The sequence below is a fragment of the Glycine soja genome, chromosome 3, assembly GCF_004193775.1.
Source record: "Glycine soja cultivar W05 chromosome 3, ASM419377v2, whole genome shotgun sequence".
NCBI classification, from domain to species: Eukaryota; Viridiplantae; Streptophyta; class Magnoliopsida; order Fabales; family Fabaceae; genus Glycine; species Glycine soja.
Window position 1 is genome coordinate 1,028,164 of NC_041004.1, and position 23,376 is coordinate 1,051,539.

At 29.8% G+C, this 23,376-nt stretch overlaps 3 protein-coding genes across 5 annotated transcripts; 2 read left to right on the top strand and 1 right to left on the bottom strand.

The window, feature by feature from the left end:
- The first annotated feature begins 1,618 nt into the window (after positions 1-1,618).
- Positions 1,619-5,005, top strand: LOC114405755. Its single transcript, XM_028368238.1, has 2 exons — positions 1,619-1,892; positions 4,562-5,005. Exons 1-2 carry the CDS (start codon positions 1,770-1,772, stop codon positions 4,676-4,678), a joined length of 240 nt encoding a protein of 79 aa, XP_028224039.1. The 5' UTR covers positions 1,619-1,769; the 3' UTR covers positions 4,679-5,005.
- A 1,836-nt stretch (positions 5,006-6,841) lies between these two features.
- LOC114405756 (serine/threonine-protein kinase BSK3-like) lies at positions 6,842-14,073 on the bottom strand. 3 transcript variants are annotated; one of them, XM_028368241.1, is made up of 11 exons: positions 13,955-14,073; positions 12,653-12,924; positions 12,344-12,564; positions 11,732-11,867; positions 10,650-10,783; positions 10,468-10,573; positions 10,220-10,305; positions 9,455-9,643; positions 8,334-8,486; positions 8,024-8,137; positions 6,842-7,585 (listed from the first exon to the last, which is right to left on the bottom strand). In XM_028368241.1, the coding sequence occupies exons 2-11, from the start codon at positions 12,732-12,734 to the stop codon at positions 7,331-7,333; spliced, it is 1,476 nt and encodes a 491-aa protein (XP_028224042.1). In that variant the 5' UTR covers positions 12,735-12,924; positions 13,955-14,073; the 3' UTR covers positions 6,842-7,330. The 3 variants fall into 3 exon arrangements, with proteins under 3 accessions (XP_028224042.1, XP_028224041.1, XP_028224040.1); XM_028368240.1 differs by having other exon boundaries at positions 13,669-14,060; XM_028368239.1 differs by having other exon boundaries at positions 13,616-14,060.
- Positions 14,074-21,007: 6,934 nt separating this feature from the next.
- Positions 21,008-22,384, top strand: LOC114405757. The gene is made up of 3 exons (XM_028368242.1): positions 21,008-21,137; positions 21,267-21,328; positions 22,029-22,384. Exons 1-3 carry the CDS (start codon positions 21,080-21,082, stop codon positions 22,152-22,154), a joined length of 246 nt encoding a protein of 81 aa, XP_028224043.1. The 5' UTR covers positions 21,008-21,079; the 3' UTR covers positions 22,155-22,384.
- The last annotated feature ends 992 nt before the right edge of the window (positions 22,385-23,376 follow it).

Here is a 23,376-nt window from a genome sequence, read left to right on the forward strand (position 1 = left end):
TACACGTTTTATGCCTGCTCACAATTTCTAAAATACACAATTATTATTTAAATATAGAGTTAAATATATTTTTTTGTTTTTTTATCTATAAATATTTCTTATTTATTTTATTATCTGGTATTTTTAATTTTTGACGAAATTTAAAAAATCTAAAGTAAACTATATATATATATATATATATATTTAAACCTTAAACTAACAAGTTATTTTGAAAAAATTACTATTAAAAGAAAATGGGCTGGTTGATTGGTTGGTTGGTGGGATGGGTGGCTTTTAAAGTTTCAATCTACTCTTTAATGCCATGGTAGGTTATTTTTTGTTGTTGAATAGGACAAGGATGATAGTAAATTCACGTTTTTACCCTTTTTAGACACTCCTAAGTCCTAACTCGCCAACTAAAAATCAATATTAACAATAAATAGGGAAAAAAAATTGGGATATCTACGCCCCGTGAAAACTATATCTTTATTAGTAAATTTCGGACACAGGGTTAAAATTCTAACTAGTGTGATATATCTTATTGATGACTCCATCTTATGAAGGAGGTCTTCATTGTCTACCACAACAAGTGCTTATGTATCTAGGCTCTTTGTAAATTTTAGGTTTTAAGTTGTTTTAATAAAAAAAAAAAAATTATACTAATTATCCTTGGGGTTTTGTGAAATCACATATATCTCTTAAGTTTGAAAATATAGAATGATGTCATTTTATACATTATTCGTGGCGTATGTTTTACCATAAAATTAATCTAAACACAATATAAGGATGATTAAGCAAACTAATATTGTTATAGTAACAAGTATCAATGAGCCATTTCAATAAAAGAAAATAAAAAATATATTGAGTCCCTAATATTTTCAAAACGTTGCCTTAAGTCCATGTCGTTAGTCTGTCCGTAATTATTAACTGCTTACGTGATCGTTAATCGGTCACACAGGCATGTCACATGTGGTGCCACGTCTGATTTTTCTTTGACTGAGATTACATGTGGAAAAAAAAATTAAGTATAAAACAACGACGTTTTGCATGTCAAAAAAAATCTTTTTTTCTTTTTTTCTTTCTTTTCCCAATTTACTTCCCCTTTCTATGTTGAGATAAATCTACAGACAAACTTTGGAGACACTTCCTCTTCCTCTTCTTCTTGTTCTTCGTCGTCTTCTTCATGTTCTTCTTCTGGTTCTACCAAGGCAGGGGCGTAATATTAAATAAAGATCTTAATTGCATTATATAGATGTTATGCTAGATTATCTTATAAATACATCGTTGAAAATACAAACGCAAAAATAAAGATCATGATCTAATAAGACATAAGTTTTATCATTTGCATCTAATCAAAATAATTAAAAATCTTATTTTTTTTTCTTACATAAATTAGTCTGGTCATTAGATTTGTGAGATCACTTTATTATTAAATTTTAATCTTGAATGATCAATTTGATAATAATTATATTTTAAGAATCAATTTGATATTAAATTATAAAGTGTAAAAATAATCTATGTACAAGACAAATTTATCGCATATTTTAAGTATTTAAAAATTAAATTTAAATTTTTTATCTCTTAAAAACCAATAATTTATTTATGTCTCAACATTTTCAAGGACGAATTTGATTTTAGAAAGAAAAAAAGTCACACGAGTCTATTGAGAATAGAGTGTATCAACCCGTAAAAAGATTCCCTTCCGTTCTGAGAAAAACTGCATAACCTAATAATCCAAGTGTATCAAAATTGAGAGCAGTGGTTGAAGTGAAGCAGATCATCAAATAATCATGAGTTTAATGAGTCCGAGAACAGAGAAGCTGGTGAGAAGGCTAACCTTTGTCACCACTGTTGCTGCTTCCTATTTTCTCTTAACCGCTGATTACGGCCCCAAACCCAATGCTCTCGATCCTGTAAGTCCCCTCTCAAAGCAACATTTTTTATATGATTTCATCGCTACCCAACACAGCTTCACTATTAGTTTTTTAAATTCCCAAGTGGGTTTTCTGTTTCTCGTTACCTACACCATTTTTTAAGTTGATTTTGTTTGTTATTATTATTTGTTGCAATTTTGAATTATCGTCTTTCATTGGTTTGAAGTAGTCTTTGCCTATTGGATTTCATTCTATTTGCAAAGTTTTTTTTTTTAATTTTTATCGGCAACTAACTTAGAATGTTAATTTTGTTAGTAGAGGAGATCCAACCCACGACCTTTCCCCCTTAACCATACAACTCATCTTATATCTCCTATTATATTTGCAAAGTTTGATTAAGGGGAATTCTGTGGTGTTGGAGCCCCTTTGATGATTGTTAAATGGAACTAAACTCGTATTCTAATGGTGAGTGGTGTAGGTAACATTTATGAAAGGGTTTGTGAGTATGTCAAACAGTCACTGTGTAACTTGGTTATTGAGGGTGGTTCCTACCTTCAAAACTATTCACACCATCAATAGTTCCGTCTCTGCAACTACATACGTGTCTGTAGGGACCATGCTTTAATTAAATGGTTCGAATGGAAAAAGAATGGAATCAATAGAAAGAGAAAAGGGATTTCATGGTAAATAATGCATCTCTAAAGATTTGGTCTTACAAAGCCAAATGACATCAGGTGATTCATGTAGTCAACCTCACTCGGTGGGATAAGAATTTTGTTGTTGATATGAAGGTCTAAATTGCAGGCATAGCAGCTTCGGTTAGATTGACATTGGGAGGTGGGAACAAACAGCCCTCTGAGAGACTTGGTAGCCACTTTAGTATAGCTCTTGGCTTAGGCAATTTTGGAGCCATAGGTAGCATTTGGTAGACGTGTTAAAACAAGATAGAACATAGCGTATGAGTCTGCTTCAATCATGCATTTCAAAAATGGAATAGAACTGCTCGAGGAGTTAAAAGTAGGTACATTTTGGTTTCACTAAAAAGGGTGGAACCAAGGAGTAGAGAACATCATTATTCTATTCTGTTCAATTTCATGCTACCTAATTTGACGAGAAAAGTAAAAGGAAAACTCAAACCTGATGCCAGGCATTATGCTGTCCTCTAGAAATTGCATTAAGAAATAAGAATATGGCATAGGACTTCATCTGGAATTGCATTAACTTTACTGTAATAGCACCATAGATACAAAGTTGAAAGCTTTGGAAAAGCTAAATTGCCATTTGGTTTGAGAAAATGTTTTCTAATTTTGACTTTTAATTATAAAAATACCACATTGTTTTCATTTTGTTTTCTATTTTTAAATATTTTTGTTTTTTTTGAGAAAAAAGTTTTTACCATTACCCATTGAAAATAGGAAATACAGTGGAAAGACGTTTTTATAATTAAAAGTAAAAACAGTGAATGAAAAGAAAAAACATTTTCTCAGACCAAACAACCCTTAAAAATATTTTAGAAAACACAATGACTTCAAGTGCTGATAGGATGCTATTAGAAGTATGCAAATTGTGTTTAGTTAGATGATTGCAGCTAGAGGTATTAATTGGAATATTCATTTCGTCTGTCTCAGATCAAGTTGATAGGTAGATATATGGCAATGGTCAGAGAACAATATCCTAATTTATGTTTATTTCCCTTTATAGTGTTCTGTTCGTGAGGGTTTATTCACTTTCTTGGCTTAGCATCAACTCTACTGTTTTTCATGTAAAATGTTGATAAAACAAAAGATTTATAAGATTTTTCTCATTTACAATATGACTGCATTTACATTAGTTCGTCTCTTGTAAATTTGAAAATTAAATCTAGAGAAATGGCACAAAGCAGGTTTTGTGGACTTGCATTCCTGTATGGCAGAATTGTGAGCCATGAGATATGCCCCAAGTAGGAGATTCCTTGGTGGATTAGAACCTGTAGTCTTACAATTGCAGATGAATAGGTGCCCTTCACAATTAGAAAGGTTCTTCATTCTCTTTGCCATTAGTGGTCAGGATGTTAATACCTTCTAAAGTAACATTTTATAAACTATACCTTGATGGACAACTTAGAGGTTGCAAACTTTGCAGCTCATGCTTCACTTGCAGGACTGTCTGAATGATTGGCCTGGTAGATCCAACCGAAGACCAGTTTAGCTTTGTTTTAGGCACCACTGCTATCTAAAGCTTCCCTTGAATGCCACAATTAGTTATTTTGTCCTTTTGTGGGGCTTCTACTCGAATTTAATTTCTATGGACCCTCTGATGGGTGTTCTATTCTCATTGTAAACAGATAATGCAAATTTATATTGGCCACTTGAAAGTTGTCACAACTCTTTTGGTTCTTTCTGTCAAACATTTTCTGTTTTGGTTGCCATTTTTGAAATTGTTATTTCATAAAATTTGGTGATGGGTTCTGACTTCTAAACCAGATAAGAAGAAAGCAAAATCTTTACTTAAATCGTTAGTATTGCAAATGAGTTGCCTTTTGCTGTTTTCTTACTATTACTTAACCATTTAAAATTTCATTTATAGTTGACATTAGTTTCTTGTTTTCCTTATGGTTCAGATAATTTAACTTCAATTTTAAGTTTTTTAAATGGAAGATGTTGTAATTGAATTCTATGGGAAGTTTTTTTTTTTTTCTTGCTTCTGATGGTATATTTTCTCAATTGCAGATTAAGAAGCAAATACTTTCTGCACAGAGCACTGTTAAAGAGTATATTGTGGGATCAAAGAAAGAATCTCAAGAAAGCCATGTGGGGAGATTGGACAGCAATAAAGATAATCCATAAATTTATGATAGTCTTGTATAGGAACATCTGAGTCAAGGTTTTCTTTTAGCAGCTTGAACTGTAGTGTAATGGAATGGTTCAATGAATAGAGGCTGAGAACGAATAAACAGTAGATTCACTTGTCAGCATTATCATTGCCATTAATAAGACCATTACATCATAATCATGTTTCGGCTGCTGATCTCTTCCCCCACAACTCATTATCTTGTTATATATTTGCATCTGTATTGTTTATCTTTCCTTTGTTTTTCTGTTATATGGATTTGAGATACAAATGTGATTGAGAAGGGTGTTTTGCACATCAATTAAGAAGTTGCTTTAGTCAAATCCGAGATTCTAAAAGATGTGTTAATATTTATTGACTTTTGTCTAATGATGATTCATCGATTTTTTTCTTTTATGAGTGATTCATTGATTGAGTGTACAACTACCGGGTATGCAAATTTTGTATAGGAGGGGTGTTGCAGGTTTGTTAGGCTAAACCTATCATCCAATCTAATCAATCTTTTTGGGTTGAATTGCAGGATTTTTCATTCATATTTTTTTCATCAAGAGAGTTTTATAAAACTCTTGGGACTCTCAAATTTGGAATATCCTATTTTCACGCAATTCACATAGTTCAACAAGTAAACGATATTTCACGATCAAATTAGGGTTGTGCAATTTTTTTTACATATATGATTCAATCTAATCTAATCATAAATAGATTTGGTAGAATTTGATTAATCGGTCTCTATTTAAAAATTATTTTTATATAAAAATTGAAGTTTTTTAGAATAATAATTTATTTTTGTCTAAAATTTTGAAAGTATACAATGATTAATGCACTTAAAAGAGATGAAATTGTAATAATATTTGACTAATAGAATTAATGATCTTAATGTTAATAGTATTGTATTAGCATGAAAAAATACAAACAAAATCAGGATAAAGATAAAAATAACAACTTAAAAAAGAAAAAAATTATGGATGATTTAATTTAATAAATCAAGTGACCTAAAAATTAATGTTTTGTATTTAATAATTAATTTATATATAATAATAAATTTTACACTTAAATATATTTTTTATCCTTATAATATAATATTTTTTTCATTTTCGTTCCAATAATTTTTTTTCTTTTTAGTCCTTGCAAAAATGTGTGTTTTATTTTTTATCTTTAAGTGTTTTAAATAACACTTGGAACAATAAAAAAATATTTTAAACAGTGAAAAAAATATTATCTAAAACACTTTAAGAAAAAAAAATCTCATTTTACAAGAACTGAGATGAAAAAAAATTGTAAGTGCAAAAATGACAAAAACATTAAATTATAAGGAAAAATGTATCTAAATCTAAATTCAATTATATGATATAAGTTGAATCGGATTAAAAATATAATCCACTATTTAATTTGTATATGATGGGTCCCAATTGGGTTGAATAGGATTGAATCCAAACACTAAAAAACTCAACCCAATAGAATTGGATCGGATTGACTCATGCTATCAACACCCTTAAAGCTTTGAGCATGGAAATAACTGAAGCTAACATAGGCTATGCAACTGTAGCATAAAAATACAACGCAAGTGCTTCTGCTAATTAAAAAAAGTCGTCCTCCCATTCCAAATTCATTACACACTACAAATCTCAGCAAGATCTTATTACTTATCAACAGCAAAAACCGAGGCAAGCTCTGCCAAAAATAATTATGAATTGTTTAAAAAGTATCCTAATTCCTAGGGATAAAATTGAAAAGCAAAATGAGAGCTCTATGTAGACAGATTTCGATTTTCTAGAATCATAAGCTATCTAAATTTACCATAGTTCTAATCTATTAGCCTCTCTATATAGTACAAACAGACGTTTTTGAACTCTAGAGGATTCTGATCCACAAATAGACATTAAAACATCAATAATTTCATCCATTTTTAAGGTGACAATTGTGAAAAGGTATCATTACTTGTATTAGTTAAACTATGGGGGACTAAATTGAACAAGTTCTACCACATAACTCTGCTTTTTAATTGAAGCAGAGGTATGAATTCTTATAATTGCAAAAAATGATTTTTCTCTCCCCACATTTTGGCAAGTATATACCTTAATAAGAGATAGCTAAGGAAGAAAGGGAAAGCAAAGCGATAAACAAAGAGAGAAACAGAGAAGGGTATAAAGTGCATAGTAAAATTGAGCCATGAAAAACTTCATATTGATACTATTATCATACTCCACAGCATTTTAGGGTCATGAGCATAGACAGTAGGAAATGAACACTATTTTGGTGTCCTAAACCCAATGATTTGCACCCGACGAAAAAGGAAATCTTGCCTGGCACTCCAAAACTAAGTACACAGCCGTGAACAACAGCTTTTAACTCTTCACAATTTAAACCTTTTATAAATTAAGACAAAAAAAAATGCTTAAGTTTGGATTCATGCTCAATCAATCAAATCATAGAGGACTAAATGAACATCCTAGCCGACCCAACAAAAAGGGGGAAGGGGTGTTACAACACTCATCCAATCTTGTTTCTTGAAGAAATCTTCAAACACATGCAACTTTTTGAGAGGGTGGATCTATTGGTATCCAAAAGATGAATTTTTATAATCAATGTTTTGGGGGTAGTCATCAGGCAGAACAGAATCAGAAAGAATTTGTCTCTGTACAAAGTTTTCATTTTAGCTTGGGTGTTGCATTCCGCTTGGATTCCAGTGTTGTGCCCTCTTTAAGTGCTGCTTGAGCTTCATTCTCCATCCCAAGTCCTGTGAGGGCAACAGATTGAAGATAAGATGCTATGTGCCATACCGGGGAAATGACTTCTGCCTGCATTGCATCGTTCAGCGCTTCCTGAGGCATGTCACTTATTAGATAACACAAACTGCGCCGTGCATAGACTGTTGGAGAAACCATTGTTCCAGTATCTATGAACTGCATATAAACCAATGAACTCTTAATGACTAAACTAGCATTAGAAGCCAAGTAAAACATCAATATGGTAAAAGAGATTCATCCAGACTTGAATAAGATTCAAATCATAGTGTATTGATGTGCATCTCTAGTAAGAAAACTAAAGCATTATTCATTATTATGAAAGTCTCACATCTAGTACCTATAAGATTCAGTTTTATTTTAAATATTAACTAGAAATCTATTTTGTGACATGCAAATTCATTTAACTAATCAGCAGGTTTTCAATATGGTAAAGTTACCCTTTATGACCGGTTGGTCACAGGTTCAAATATGCAAATATGCAAGGGGCAAACAGCACATAAGTTTTAATCAGCATTCAGCAGGTTTTCAATAAAATAAAATAAAAAGGGAAAGCCAAATTTAGACTAGTCCAACTTTTCAACATTACTAATCTACCTGCGAGTAGCACTCAATTGCCAGTCTAAAATCTTTCTGCCGAAATGCAACATCTCCCTTTTTCTTGCAATTTAATGTGTCCTGCATTTGATCAGTCCACATCTGAAATGATAACTGCAATACCAGAATAGTAGAGAGAATACACAAGTTAGCCTCCTTTAAAGAATAAATATATTATATTTGTTATTGTTTCATCGCTGGAAAAAGATAACCCCGAGAAGAAATAAATAAATTAATAAATAATCAAGGTTTTACAGGAAAAATGAAAAGGTATGAGGCATTTCAGTAAAATATAATTTAGATAGAGAACCTCATTCGCCACTCCTTCATCATCTTTATAGCCAAGACTTTCCAGAACTTCATGTATGGCAGTCAAGTCCTTTCTTGAGCATGCTTCACCAAGTGGAGATAATGAAGCAAAAGTAGTACTATGCTGGATGCCCATCAAGATATGTGAAAGAACCTAAAAAAAAAATGAGAATCAACAAATTTTGGTAAGAAAAAACAATCACAACTTGAACTTCCAAAATTGCTTAACGACATTGTTGTCATCAAGTACAACATGCATTGGCGTGTGAAGATATGATAGTCTGAATATAGATAATACATTAATATGCCTAATAGAAGACATGCCTTAATCCTAAAGTAGAGCCTAAAAAAATGTTTGTTTAATCTTTTGATATGTTGTGCACACATTACGAGAACAAATGCGAGAATAAAATTTAGTTTTTGCCCACACAACTGTTGAGGTCACTTGAAATGAATAAACAAATTGGGAAGTGTACACTTCAGTCTTGATCCGTTTTTAAGCAAAAAATCATCTAATCTGATCATAAAAATAAATTGTGTTTCGATTTAGATTGGTTTGAATATGATATCAAATCCATACCACTTAAAAATTGGTATTGGAGTGAATTATATCTTTGTGTCTAAACACGCAGCTAATATTAAATAAAAAAAGCATATTAAATATTAATTTAAAATATCAACTATCACATCTAAATCTAAATCATAAATATTACTCAAAATAGTCTTAATTTAAAAAAAAAACAACTAAAATTAATATGCATCTTTATAAGAAGCAACAGAGATAATGAAATTAATATATTTCTACTTATACATGTATGAGTTGCATGGTTATTTTATAAATAAAATTATATAAGCGTATAAGTTTGATTTGGATTGGATCGGTTTTCAAAACTAGATCTAAAATTCAGTCCAGTCCAATTAAATTTTTAATTTTTTTTTTCTGTTTATGGTTTATTTGATTTTCAGTTTGTTCAGTTAAATTTTGGCAGTTTGCATTGAATTTGACCAATTAATGAACATCCATACAAACAGACTTGCACTAAGCAGAGATTTCAAACGAGATACTCAATGGTAACTAATAGTATGTGATGCCTTACTATCACATAATAATTCTAAACCTACCTCTGTTTCCTTCTGAAGAGGAGCCAGAGCAGCTACCAATGATTTTGGATTAGGCCGTTCTCTAGGTTCATACTGTAAACACCGAGATGCCAAGCGTACCAACTCAGTTCCATCATCATCGGAAAATTGTCCTTCCAAGCAAGAATCTGTTAGCATCTGAAGATTTCTTCCACGAATCACATCGAGGGCCTGCACCAAATTTTCTAATAATTACACATGCAAGTTTACATATGGTAATATATAACTAGCTATTAAAGATTTGTTGTAGATGGCGGACATGGGAGAAGAAATGAGGGAAGGGTAAGGTTTTGAGTAGACTTCTTTCTTATTATGGAAATTTCAAATGAGAGAGAAAATCGGGGATGATCTTGTAACCACCACACCAGAATCATCCTTAATTTATTTTTATAAACATTTTGAAGTTTCCCAATTTGTACAAATTTCAAAGATTTTAGCATCAAAACAGAAAAAGAAACTACCATACTGTTTATTTCCCTTTCATTTGCTTTTGGTTTCTTTCCTTCCTTCCCTCAACCAAACAACTTAAACTTTTGGAATTAGGCATGGAGCCATTTGTTTTGTTAGGAAAAAAGAAAAGGTCGATTTATGAACAGATTCAAAAATTGAGTTTACCAATCAAACCAATTAGATTCGCTTGGAACTTTTAGGACCCAAACTGAACTCATAAACCATCCAAATCAACCTGTCAGGTTGACCAAGTTAACCTGCACCCATATTCTTTACCGGATGATAAGAATGACTTACATGACTTGGGGGGATATGCTTCCCACTGAGAAGGTCAAGCAGAAGAGTGCCAAAACTATATATTACACTTTCTGGTGTTACTCTCCCTACAAAACAAAGAAGAGATATAAGAAATCATGTATCACTCCACTCTACTAAAACATAAATGATTGTAAATTTTTAAATGCGATACAGATTTTCAATTGAATATTATAGTGTTGAACATAAGCCAGAAGGAAAAAACTAACAAAAACTGTTATAAGGCATACCAGTTCTGAGATACTCTGGAGGGGTAAATGCCAAATTTGTGCTATAACTTTTCCCATCCCTGCTATTTTTCATAAGACCAAAACTCGAAAGCCTAGGATTACCATCCTGCAAAATTCTAACACATTTTTTTATTAATCTAATTATAGGGACATGTATAAAAAGGGGATACACAAAAACTTACCTCATCAAAAAGAACTCTATATGCATTAAGGTCATGATAGAGAGCACGCCCTTTGCTTGTGCAGTACTCTAGAGCTTGTGCAAGATGTAGAACAACTCTTAGTCGCATTGCCCATTTCATAGGTTGTGTTTCCCCTGATTTAGACACATGACTAAATTATTTCACACCATAATAACTCAAGGGTCTGGCATATAAAGTATCACTCCAACAGCACAATCATAACAATATAGCAAAGAAAGCAGGAGATCAGAAGAGACAAGGAGCAAACATCGTGGAATCTAGATATGCACATAAACTCAGTAAAAGATCTATCTCATAATGCTTTGTTCAGAATTTGAAGGACCAGAATATATGTTTGGGTAACAATGCAAAGACTAATTCTAGGTTTCAAAATTAGCACTATTAAAAAACCCATTACTTCCAACATCCAAAATCAATTTGGACAGTGGACACTTCCCAATACAGCATATTTACATAGAAGTCCTTATAGAGATTGATGATCATTATACAGGTGCACTTCTTGGTAGTTTTACCCTCAAAAAAAAGTTTTATGTAACAATATTCCAACAAGTTATAGTCAACAAAATCTTATAGAAGCAATTGTCCTCTAGAATCTAAATCAAAATCCAAACAACCTAAGACTGAAATCTGTTTACACTTTATTACTTCTCTTAGAGAGAAAATAATACTTGCAATCTAATTAAAAACATATTAATCTACAAAAGCAATTTCTAAAGAAAAATTGAAAAATTTAAATTATTAAATAAAAGCTAGTCATGTGATAATAATCATAATATACTGTACTAGCATCCTCTCTAATGTCTTAAGATTGTCCAAGCCCAGATAATAATCAACATATATAAAATAAAAATGGACAACATCATGAAAATTCCAGAAGGAAAACATTAGAAATTTGGCAGCTTATGTACTAATCAAGTATGTTGAACCAACAAAGCACAATATTGACCCCACAGCAAAGCAAAAGGCAACAAAACCGTAAACTACATATTATTAAATTTAAGACATACCAATCAGATGTTCAACACTTAAAGGATTAAAAAATGCATAAAAGGAGCTCTTACAATGAAAAAGGTGCTTTGCAAGTGTTTCATTGGGCATATATTCTGCCACAAGCAACCTCTCCTCCCCTTCACAGCAACAACCAAGCAAATTTGCCAACCTTTGGTTACGAAGCTGACCAACTGATCTTGATTCCTCCTGCAGTTATGAAAGAAAATTCTTTTGAATAATTGAAAGTGAAAAGAAAAGATGAAAGGTGTAGCACAGCACAATCTAATGCACACCATTAGCTTCACAGAAACAATGAACCTAAACATCTTAGATTATTATCAGCCCATTGAAAGAAAGTATATACAGATACTATTTTAAGCATTAGGCAAACTTGCATGTTACCAACACAGCCAATTGACCAGACAACAGAGGAAGATATATAGGATAGCCTATTACCATTTGAAAAATTGGTTACAGCAGAAAATGACTCAGAGAAAACTTACTATGATTTATTTACAACAGATGGTTCACTGGCACTAGTCTACACCTATACCAAGTGTTTGAGTAATGCAAAGTACATAAATAATGCATCTGTGCAATGCAAGGTCATGAACAGGTCTACAGGAGAATTGATAGTTAAGAGCAAGGTTGAAGAAGAAACCAATTGGGGCGGGTGAATTTACCAAAAACTGCCGAGCATCAGGCCAAGCATTCCTATTAAACCGCTTAACAGCAATCCTCATTTGATTCTCCAGCTTTCCTTTATAAACAACATTTGGAGCCTTCTCTCCATGTTCAGATACAATGTTCTCAACAGCAAAACCAGATGTTGCATTCTTGAGTTGCTCAAGTGTAAATTCACGGAATGTAGGCCAGTTACTGGCCTCACTACTATCCTCAATTTCTGGAACAAATGTTAAAATAAACATATATCCACATTTCCTTATAATTAACTGGAACTATACAAGACAAAAGAGTATGACTTTACCCACCAGCATCTGGAGTTTCAATAACAGATGCCTTAACTTGTGAATCCACACAGCATGGGATGAGTCTGGAGCACTGAATACCCATTTTGGTAGGCTGAAATCAAACTTCAAGTAATGAAAAACCCCTTCCACTTTCAACGATGTTCCTTTACTGAAAATATTTGAAAATGACAACCAATCCACTCAGATCCACCAGAACTTTATCAACCTATGCACCGTCACAAGAAACCTTCATATTCCGCTTTGATGACTGGTTACCAATGCGTATTATGTATCTGTAATTGGAGCCAGAATTGTCTATGAATCACTTCAAAAGCTTTGTTTAAGCAAAGGTAAAAGAGTAAAGCAACAAAAAATCATTTTGATCTTGGCACAATTTATGTGTCAACATGGTCTTCAATATTTACAAACAAACAACCAATCGAAACAGAATAAATGTGTAGATTCTGTACTTGATTTTCAGATTTTACCAGCATCAGGAACCCTTTGGAAGGAATAAGTAGCTGAGAAAAACTAACAATCAATAAAAACAAAACAAACCTAAAAAGTACTTCCTCATTTAAGCACAAGGTGGAATATAAGTACTTTTTTTGTTGCCAAGTTCATGTTCTCACAACCACAACTAATGACAGCAACAGCCCCAATAAAGATGCTCTTTATATATGACAGTCTAACAACTACCATCTTAGCATTAAAAGCTAAAGAACATCAGACATGAAGATTCACTGGATTCCTCCAAATGTGTAAGTAATAAAAGTAAAACACAAACACTCATATGCTGAAGATTCAACTTCATATGATAGTCTACCAACTAATATCTTAACATCTATCTTTTCTTTCATTTTTTTTTTTTTTGTTTTTGTTACAGAGTCAACTTAGTTGCACTCAAGTCTTCAAAACCAAAATGCTGAGTAAAAAAGCACCAACTTTTTTTCCAACCTACTCAAAAGGCTACTACTACTTCACCTTTTAAGCTTCTTCTAAACCTTCTCCAATGCCAGAGGAAAAAGTTGAATCACCTGAAGCTGAAAAAAATGTTTCTCTTTTTCTTTCTCGATCAAATCAACAACACCTTTTACAAGATCCACATTTTCTCCCCCCCAAAGACCCTCGTTTTGCAATCTGCAAAGTTCGAGTCTTTCCCTCGATCCAACCAAAACCCACTAATATTTTCTCCTCAGAGAATCCGGATTTTACAAAATCACCCCCTCTATGTTCCAACAGATCAAGTAAAAAATATTCAAACCCCAGATAAAAAAAAATCAGATTTTTATGAACAAAATCAATGGAGGAAGAGAAAAATACAGGTGTTGGGTGATAAACTCAAAGGTGAAGTGAAGATCTGTGTGAGAAGCAGAAGAATAATAAGAAGATGCTGATGATGAATGATAGAAGCTAAAAGGCTTTGGTTTTCTGACATTTCTTTTTTAGTCTTTTTCGGTTTTAATAGAATTAAATAAATAAATAAAACATAAAAAAAATCAATTATTACCGACATGTCATGAGTGTATGTCATGAGTATATATTCAAAGATCAGGAATCTGCATGTTGTTTAAACAAGTTTTTTAATACAAGAATTTGTTGGCACAACACATTTGCTTGTGGGTTTTATTTTATTTTATCATATTCAGTTCAATGTTTCAGTTTTATTTTTTATTTGTTAGAATTTCTTTTTATGATGATGGTTAGTTGCAGTCAAACCTAACAGTGATTCTAAATAAATTTTACGTGCAATATTGATTAATAACCGGAATTATAATACTTTAATGAGATTTTATTATGGAGATATAGCCATAGTATAGTATAATCTAAGAACTGACAAAAGTAAATACAAATTAAATGTATCAAATTGAGTTGCAAGGAGCCATTGAATTAGAACTAGTTAGTTTCTCTAGAAAATTCAAATCTTAAACAATTTAAAGCGGATTGAATTAGTTTCCAGTTTTAATTCTATTTTTTATTATTTTTTTAGAAAATACTAAATAAAAGATAAAATATATAATAAACATAATAACAAATAATTCCAAAATATCATATATTTTATTTATATATAGTTATATAACTAATAATAAAATATTTGTTAACTCAAATAATTAATAAAATATCTTTAATTAAATATATTTTTCATAAACAGATATAATTTATATGATAATTTTATAAATATAAAAGAAATTAAAAAAATAGAAACAAATTATATTATAAATTTATAAATAAAAATATGTACATATGAATAACTTCAGTTTAAATCGATTTCTGAAATCAAATCCAAAATCTTATCAGATCCAATAAAAAGTTCCAGTTTTTCAACTTTTTATCCATTCCATTTTCACTTTTTAATCAATTTTTCGATTCACATTCGATTAAATCGGTTTATTAACACCTTTTATATATATATATATATATATATTTCCACCGCCAATTGTTTTGGAGGATTATCTGGTACATGGCTAAGGCTTATCAAGTCAAATACTTCTTGCTGGCATGGCAACCAATCGATGTGTGCATCTTACAGGTGCATTTTACAAAAATTAAAGAGCATTTATATGCGTAGGAAAAGGGCAAGGAAAACGCTAGAAGCAGTCAATAATGTACCAAATTGTTGAAGTAAATCGAGTTTAATGGGGACAATTTTATTTGTAGCAAATCCAAAAAAAAAAAATTAAAAATACTACTGTTGTACAGTAAACATGGTGAATGGCCTTATTGTAACTCACTATGGTTATCTTTGACTCATTGTAATTTAAAAATATATAAACCATTAGTTATTGTGAGTTTCTAAAAATTCTTATATCTTACTTATAAACTTAAAAGAAAAAATTCTCCAAATAAGTCAAAAATAATTATTGGTTGTTTGTGAATATTGTAAATTTTATAATAAAAAATTAATGCTCTTTTATCATGTCATCTTGTCTTCTTTCCATGTTGACTGAGAAATAGCAACCGAAACTGATTGAAAATTTTGTCACATACATGCATTGAGATATGCAGTTAAAGGTATATATTCTATTGCACACAATGATGTTTTAATTCAGTGTAGAAAATTTGCTTGTATCTGTCTTGCTTTAGGGAAAACACAAAATGATTGTGTTTAACAATTCCAACAGGATTTCTCAAGCTTAATTGATTCTAATTGTGAGCTATGCTTATTCAACTCTTAACAATTCCAACTATGCTATTACGCTTGTCATGTCTTTTCTCTTCCATTTTTCATGGTATAAGACTGTATAGAACACGTGATATTTTAAAGAGTAATGTACGTTGATTAAATTTATGAACCTTGTCACACCTTATCTTTATAGTTGAGAAAGTATGGTATCATCGACACACACAAAGTGGAAAGCAGAAACAAATTAATGGCTTAATATATATATATATATATATATATATATATATATATATATATATATATAAGCAAAATAATACTAGCTCTAAAGCTACCAACAAAAACTAGAACCAAGAAACATTAGGTGCACTATTGAAGTTAATCCAAAGAGACGAAGGAATAAGAGAATATTTTAGTGTGTGTTTGATTTGATATTAAATAATTAATTTAAAGTTTATAATTAATTTTGAATATATTTTTATATGTTTAGTTTCATGTTGGACAATAATTTAAAATTGATTTTTGGTTGAAATAACTTTGAATAAATTTTGCATTGGATCTAAAATTTTATACTGAATTTTACTTTTAACTTGATTTTTTAATAAAATATCTAAACATAAATATCATCATTTCAAAATCAATTTTATCAATATCCATCAAAACACACACTTAACCCTTATGGTAAAAATTATAATATTAAAGTTTCCTTTAGTTTTTATTTTTTTACAATTTCTTCTGTTGAAAAATATAAACTATTTGATATACCATCAAAAACTAAATGTAAAACATTTAATACTAGAAATTCAAACTATAGTTAATTACTTTATAAGAGATTAATTCCTTTTAATAGATCCAACCTTTATCAGTACATTAGAGTCTTTTAATAATATAAATATATACATATAAATATATACCCTTTTAAAAATACAATTACAAAATTATTTTCTTGCATGCATCTTGTGATGTAAAATTAGTTGTTAAATTTGAAAAACTCATTTTCATTAAAGTTACATTCATAGGAACACTAAATTATCTAATACAAGCTATCTAATAATTTGAAGAAAAAATATATTAATAAATTACTTTTATATAGAGTTTTAACTTTTATATTTATCATAACTTAAATTATTTTAATTCTAAATTAAGTTATAATTAAATTTTTAATTTTCAATATATATGTACTATAGGTCGATTTGTTTATTTATTTAAATATAATTAAAATAAATATACATATTGTTTATTACACTTATATATTCAATATTTAATAAGTTAATAATCTCACATAATAAATGAACTAAATTTGATATAAAAAAAAAAAGTAAATTACTATTAAAATAATTTTTAACATTGTAAGTCATAACTTTTTAAGTTCGTGACTCAAGTCTGAAACGTGAGCGTGATAATGCCTCCTAGGAAAATTAAATAAAAACCAATTAAATATGCAGGGAATTTCCATGTTAAATTTTTACAACTGCAAGTTAAGTTTTTGGAATAAATGTATTATTTTTTTTAATCTTGAAATGAAGTTAATTAATAGACAAAGAATCAAACGATTGACAAAGAATCAAACGACTGACAAAGAATATAGCATTTATGCATAGATTATTATATCGAATTGAAAGACGTAATTGTGTTGATTATAAGTAAGTATTCTAATGACAGTCATTTTCTAGTTTTCTTTGTTTTGTGGAGACGTTAATACTTAATAGAGTCAATTGTTGAAAAATTAATATGTTTTTTTATTTACTGAGTTGTACTTTGGAAAGTATATGAAATTTAAATTTGTATACCATGTTCTTTAATTAATACTCTATCACTTCTGTTTCACATATTTAAAATTAGGTTCGTTGATCTTTTGAACTTGTTGGCCTATTGGCCTACTTACATGTCTTAATATAAAATAAACATTTAAATAGGTTAGTAAGTCAGATTAATCTTCTAAAAAAGTCAAAACAAAGCTTAAAAAAGCTTTCAGTAAATAATAGGGTAGATTTAGATCTTAATTTTTTAAGATTAAATAAGTTTTTTAGTCTCATATTTTTTTAGATTTAATTTGTTCTTTAAATTTTTTTTAGGTTTAATTTAGTCCTTTAATTTTTTAAATTAATTCAATTTAATTCTTTAGATTAAATTATAAAAAATTATACTTTATGACGGTTTAAAATCATCATTAAATAATTTTAAATCATCACGAAATACATATATTTTTTTAAAATGAATCGATTATAAAATTAGAGGACTAAATTAAATCGATTTTAAAAATTAAATGATCAAATTGAATCTAAAAAAAATTAAAAGAATAAATTAGATCTAAATAATAAATTAAAAAACTAATTTACACCATTTTATAAAATAGAAGATACCTATTTACACAAAGTTTAATTAAGGTGGCTTATTCCCCTATGATCAAGGTACGATGATGTGAAATTAAGGAGATGTAAGTGAGGTAAGGAAAAAAAGAGGAGGAAACAAAGAGTGAGGTAAAGGAAGATCATGTGTAGGTAGGTGTGAAGAAGTAGAAGAAAAATTCCATTATGGTATTTATGAAATAAAAAAATAAACCATGATATATTGGTGTTTATTAAATATGTTATTATCACTCTGGTATTTTATGTACGGAATGTTGGTGTAACAACTCAAAATTTTATGTTTTTTTTTAAGTCTACGTCACCTCTCTCCTAATAATTTATAATCTATATTATTTTTTAATTTAATTTCTGAAATATGCTATTTTTTTTAGAAGTCTTATTTTTAGAATCCCACTTTTCACTTGTGTTCTTTTTAGTTAGGAAATCGGGTTGGGCCAATCCGACTTTTCTGGATATTTCTTTTTGTAAATGTCATTTTATTAAATTTAATTTTATAAAATATTTTTTATTTATATTATTTAATTTTTTAAAATTGATAATATTTTTGGTTTAATAATTTGTTAATAGTCTTAAAATAATTAATTAATAGTCTTAGAAAAAGTAAAGTGATTAAAAAGACATTAAATATATCATTATCAAATTTCAGTTATATTATATAAAGAAATTAAAACACTCAAGTAACCAAAAATACTAATAATTAGAGAGACAAATATAATAAACAGAACATAATAAAACAAAAAAAATGAAATACACTTACAATAACAATTGAAACACAAAAATGACGAAACTAATCATAGTTTGAAAAATGTACAACAAATATGTCTTTTTCCATTTTAATCATTCTAACGAGTTGTTCATCACGTGCAACATTTGTATCAGTTATTGCAACATGTTGATCAATTACTAAGGTTGGTTGGGTTACTGGTTTGTTAAAAATAACTAAAATTTATAGTTGGATTTTCCTAATACCTTTAACACATCTTCATTATTTTCGAACTCTGTTATTTCATATTCAATTAATTTTTCTGAATATTTTTGTATGGCCTGATTGTCAAAAGAATAATTGTGTGATCACTTGTGATTTGTGAATTCCATAAGAGGAAACTCCTAGAGGTGCAAATTGCTTGATGACATCTTTGAGTGTTTTAGTGTTGCATCCAGAATTTCAAATCTGATTGAGTTTGTTTTAGTGAAATTAAATAATATAAAAAAAATATTTAAAAAAATTAAATTTAATAAAATAGCATTTACCAAAAAAAACTCAAGTGGAAAGTCGGGTTGGGCCAACTCAATTTCTTAACTAAAAATAAAGAAACTAAGGTGGAAAGTCAGGTCATGAAAAACAAGACTTTTCAAAGGATAGTGTAGTTCGAAAATTAAATTGAGAAATAGTGTAAATTAGGAATTATTAGGAGAGAGGTAGCATAGATTGGAAAAAAGAACACCTCAAAATTTTTTTAAGCATATTTTAAGGATGCATGCGAAGCCTGCCATCTACAAAAATCAATAACCTATTAAGTTTATCTCACAAAGCTTGCATTTCAAACAAATTTTTTTTAGTGAGCTCGTCTCACCCCACATAGTATGTGGGTTTATGGGTCAATCCAAGTTTAATAAAGAAAAATTACAAAAAATAGAAAATTAAATTTAAAAAATGTGAAATTTGATCCATTTCAAATCATTTAAAAAACTAATTGCGAATTATCTAATACAAAAAATTATTTGTCCAAAATGATAATATAATTTACATTTTATGTCACCTAAAAAAATATTTTCCTACATTATGTTTATTTTATTTATAATTCTATATTAAATCAAAATATGGAATCATCATTTACTAATCATTAAATCATATAGAAATTACTTAAGTGTTAAGTGTGTATAAATCCAAACAAGTAAAGTGTAAATTTTAAATGCACACAATTTTTTTAAGTAGATTATAAAGAGCTAACAAAGCTTATGGACTAGCTTGTTTAATCCTCGTGTTAAATGGATTAGGCTAAAAAAATGCCAAAATTCAAAAGGTCTTAAGAAATAAGACTCATATTGTTTGAGTTGTGAGTTTAAAGGGTAATCCGTGGATAAATCCATTTTTCCGACTCTACCTAAAAGTTTTACTCGGAATAAGAGTTATGATAGTTAATATGATGTATGTTTTTCTTAAGTCAAATTGTTTTTGAAGAATATTTATATTCATTTCATTGATTTTTATTAATTAACTTATTTCCCTTTATAATTTGTTTTAGCAAAGGCAAGACACTTGGACGTTTAAATCATTATAAAATAGTTTCCTTTGAGATGAATGATTAAATAAATAAATAAGTGATAGACAAATTCTAAAGTTCTTGTCATACATTTTGTTGAGCTAGTAAAGTTCTTTTAACAGGTCCATAATTTCATGCGTGCTTCTTTTTTTTTTTTTGGCTGTCTAAAATTTGTTTGCACTTAATGCTTTATTCATTTATCAATTTAGAAAATAATTCAAGATAAACATTTATTAAAAAATTCTATACTTTATTATAATTTTTAAATTTTACTTTAAATTTTCCCTAAAATCAATACAAATATAAAACTAGTAAACAAAAGGAAGGTAGTATATCTGGTCATGCTTTTACTTTTTGCTTTTCAAAATTATTTTGTAAGGCATTTTTTTAATAAAATAATAGTATAATAACAATATGAATATTAGGAAATGGAAATTAAAAAATATTTTTTATAAACTGAAAAAATAATATTCTAAAAAAAATTTTAAAATCCATTATTTTTTGGTAAAATAATATTCTTAAATAATATTTTTATTATTATTTTAAAAGCATATTTGCAAAAAAAAAAAAAAAAAAACACCATGCATATTTAAATAACTGAACAATTTCTAGGGTTAGGGCTTAAATTATCATTTATCCCTAAGTTTATTCCCTAGGTCTGTGTCTGATAGTAGATTGAGCAAACAAAGGAACAATGTCGAAGAAGAACAACCTCGCCAAGAGAAAGAAGCAGTACGAATTCGATCTCCAAAGTACTCTCTCTCTCTCTCTCTCTCTCTCTCACACACACACACACCCCTTTGATTTCTACCCAATTCAAACACACGTTTTCAATATTCATGTTATTATTTCGTGTTTGTTTGTGGTGATTTTTCTTTCAGGAGAGAAACAAGAGAAGATAAAGAAAGAGCAGAAGCTCCATGCGAAGAAAAACAAGATGAAAGTCAGTGTTTGCTTCTTAATTTCCCCAATTTTCTTTTATTTGTGGTTGAGAACTATGGGAATATGTAATTTTTTTTAAGGGTTTCTTATGTTTGTTTCGGATTTAATTAATTTTGTTATGTAAAAAGGTGTTAACTTTTTTATGTGAGTATTTTAGTCACTGAATTCTGAGATAGTGGTCAAATTTAAACTCTTTGTTATTCTTGATTAGTTGAAAGCTGAAGTAACCAATGTTTTTTTTTTATTTTTTTATTGCAAATGTTAATTGTTAGTTTCGTTAGGGGATCAAACCCGCGACCTTTCATTCATTTCCTTCTTTCTTAACCACCCTATCAACTTTATATCTCCACTGAAGTAACCAATGCAGTTGGGTCTAGTGGAAGGGGCTAGTCCCCAAGAATGTGAAGAACTGAGTTTCAAATTTTTGTTAGTAGAGGATTGTACATTTTAGTGTTCTACAATGACTTGAGCATGATTACCTCCAAAGGTTAATACCTGCAGAGAAAGAAAAAAAAAAGTTGAAAGCTGATGTAGGATAAACAAGAGCCTATGCTATATGATCTGAATATTAGATTCAAACTTTGGAATGGAAGGAAAACCAAAAGTACAAAAGATTAAATTGTGCTTTTCTTTATGTGTGTGTTTGTGTTTTTAAGGATTAATTGTCTTTTGTATGGTTTTGTTTTTTGTTTGGTATTTAGGTTGATGGTAGTTGCAAGAAAAAGAAAGGTGGGAGTGGATTTCAGGTGGGGAAGAGAAAAGTGAAGACCAAGTTGACTGCCCTTGCTAAAGCTAAGGCTGCCCAGGCAATGGAGCTTGACAAATGAGGTTCCACTTATGTAATTTTAGACAATGTATTGAAAATTGGTAGATGACAGTGTTGTTTTGAGGCTCAATATCCATGTTCTGTTCTGTTCTGCTATATGACTATGAGGTTGTAAGTTGTATATTAGGTGACTATTTTTATTAGAGTTGTCTCTCTTTTACAATTTTTTGTCTAATCAACTGCCTACTTTCAATTTTACATCTTCTAATATATTTGATAAAATTTTGTACCTGTGTTGTGTCTTCTTTATGCTGTGCTCGCTGCCTATACATACTGCATGTCTGTCTTGCAAGTTATTTTCAGAGATGAAGAGAGTTTAGCATTTTGTTTTCATGATGAGGTATATGCTTTCTGTGGGCACTGGATGCGGTCCATTGTTAGAAGAACTAGTAAGGTGTAATTGATGTCTGTTTTTAAGGTTACAGTAAGTCTGAATCTGAGCATAGAGAGCAGGAACATTTGTTTGTGATGGTTTCGAATCCTTAACAATGATGATGTGATTGTTCTTGTGAGTATATGGTCAGCATAAAACTGCTTGAGTTCTTAGCTAGTAAGGGATAGTTGGGGCCCTTTTTTTAGGTAATTGTTATGCACGGATGAATCTGAGCATTGTGAGCCCAACAATGCTTGCAGTTTAAGTTACAAATTCTCAAGGGTTAAAAATTGTTTCCAAGAAAAATCTGTATTACTTGAAGTGGAAGATAGGGTTATCTATCCTCTTCAAAGAAACAAATTTTGAGGACAATGAAACCAATACTTCCTAGGAATGTCTGATTTGTCAATGTATTCTATGTTTGCCAAGCTAATAGGGTTTAGACATTGATGTTTGATAGAATAGGTGTGTTATGGATGTAGATATCATCAGAAAGCTTTAATGACCACAGTTAGGTCAGCACTTCTATTATGATTTTTGTAGGTAAAATGATATTCTTATTCTACAAATCTGAACTTAAGGGGCTTTGAACTCTTCTTTTCACGCAAGTCAACTTGTGTTGTTGGGTAATAAGTTTGTTAGAATGATAAGACAGAACAACCTGTATGAATGTTCCTATAGCTTAGTACATTTTTTGTGGAAGCAGATACCAGTAAAAAAGGCAATGAATTCTCTCATGTTAAATTTTTTAACATAACTAGATCTTGTTCAAATCTCGTGTCTAGTCTCTTTCTTCCCATAAACGCAGGTTATTTTTGGATTAATAGAAGGAGATGAAATGGAAAAAAGC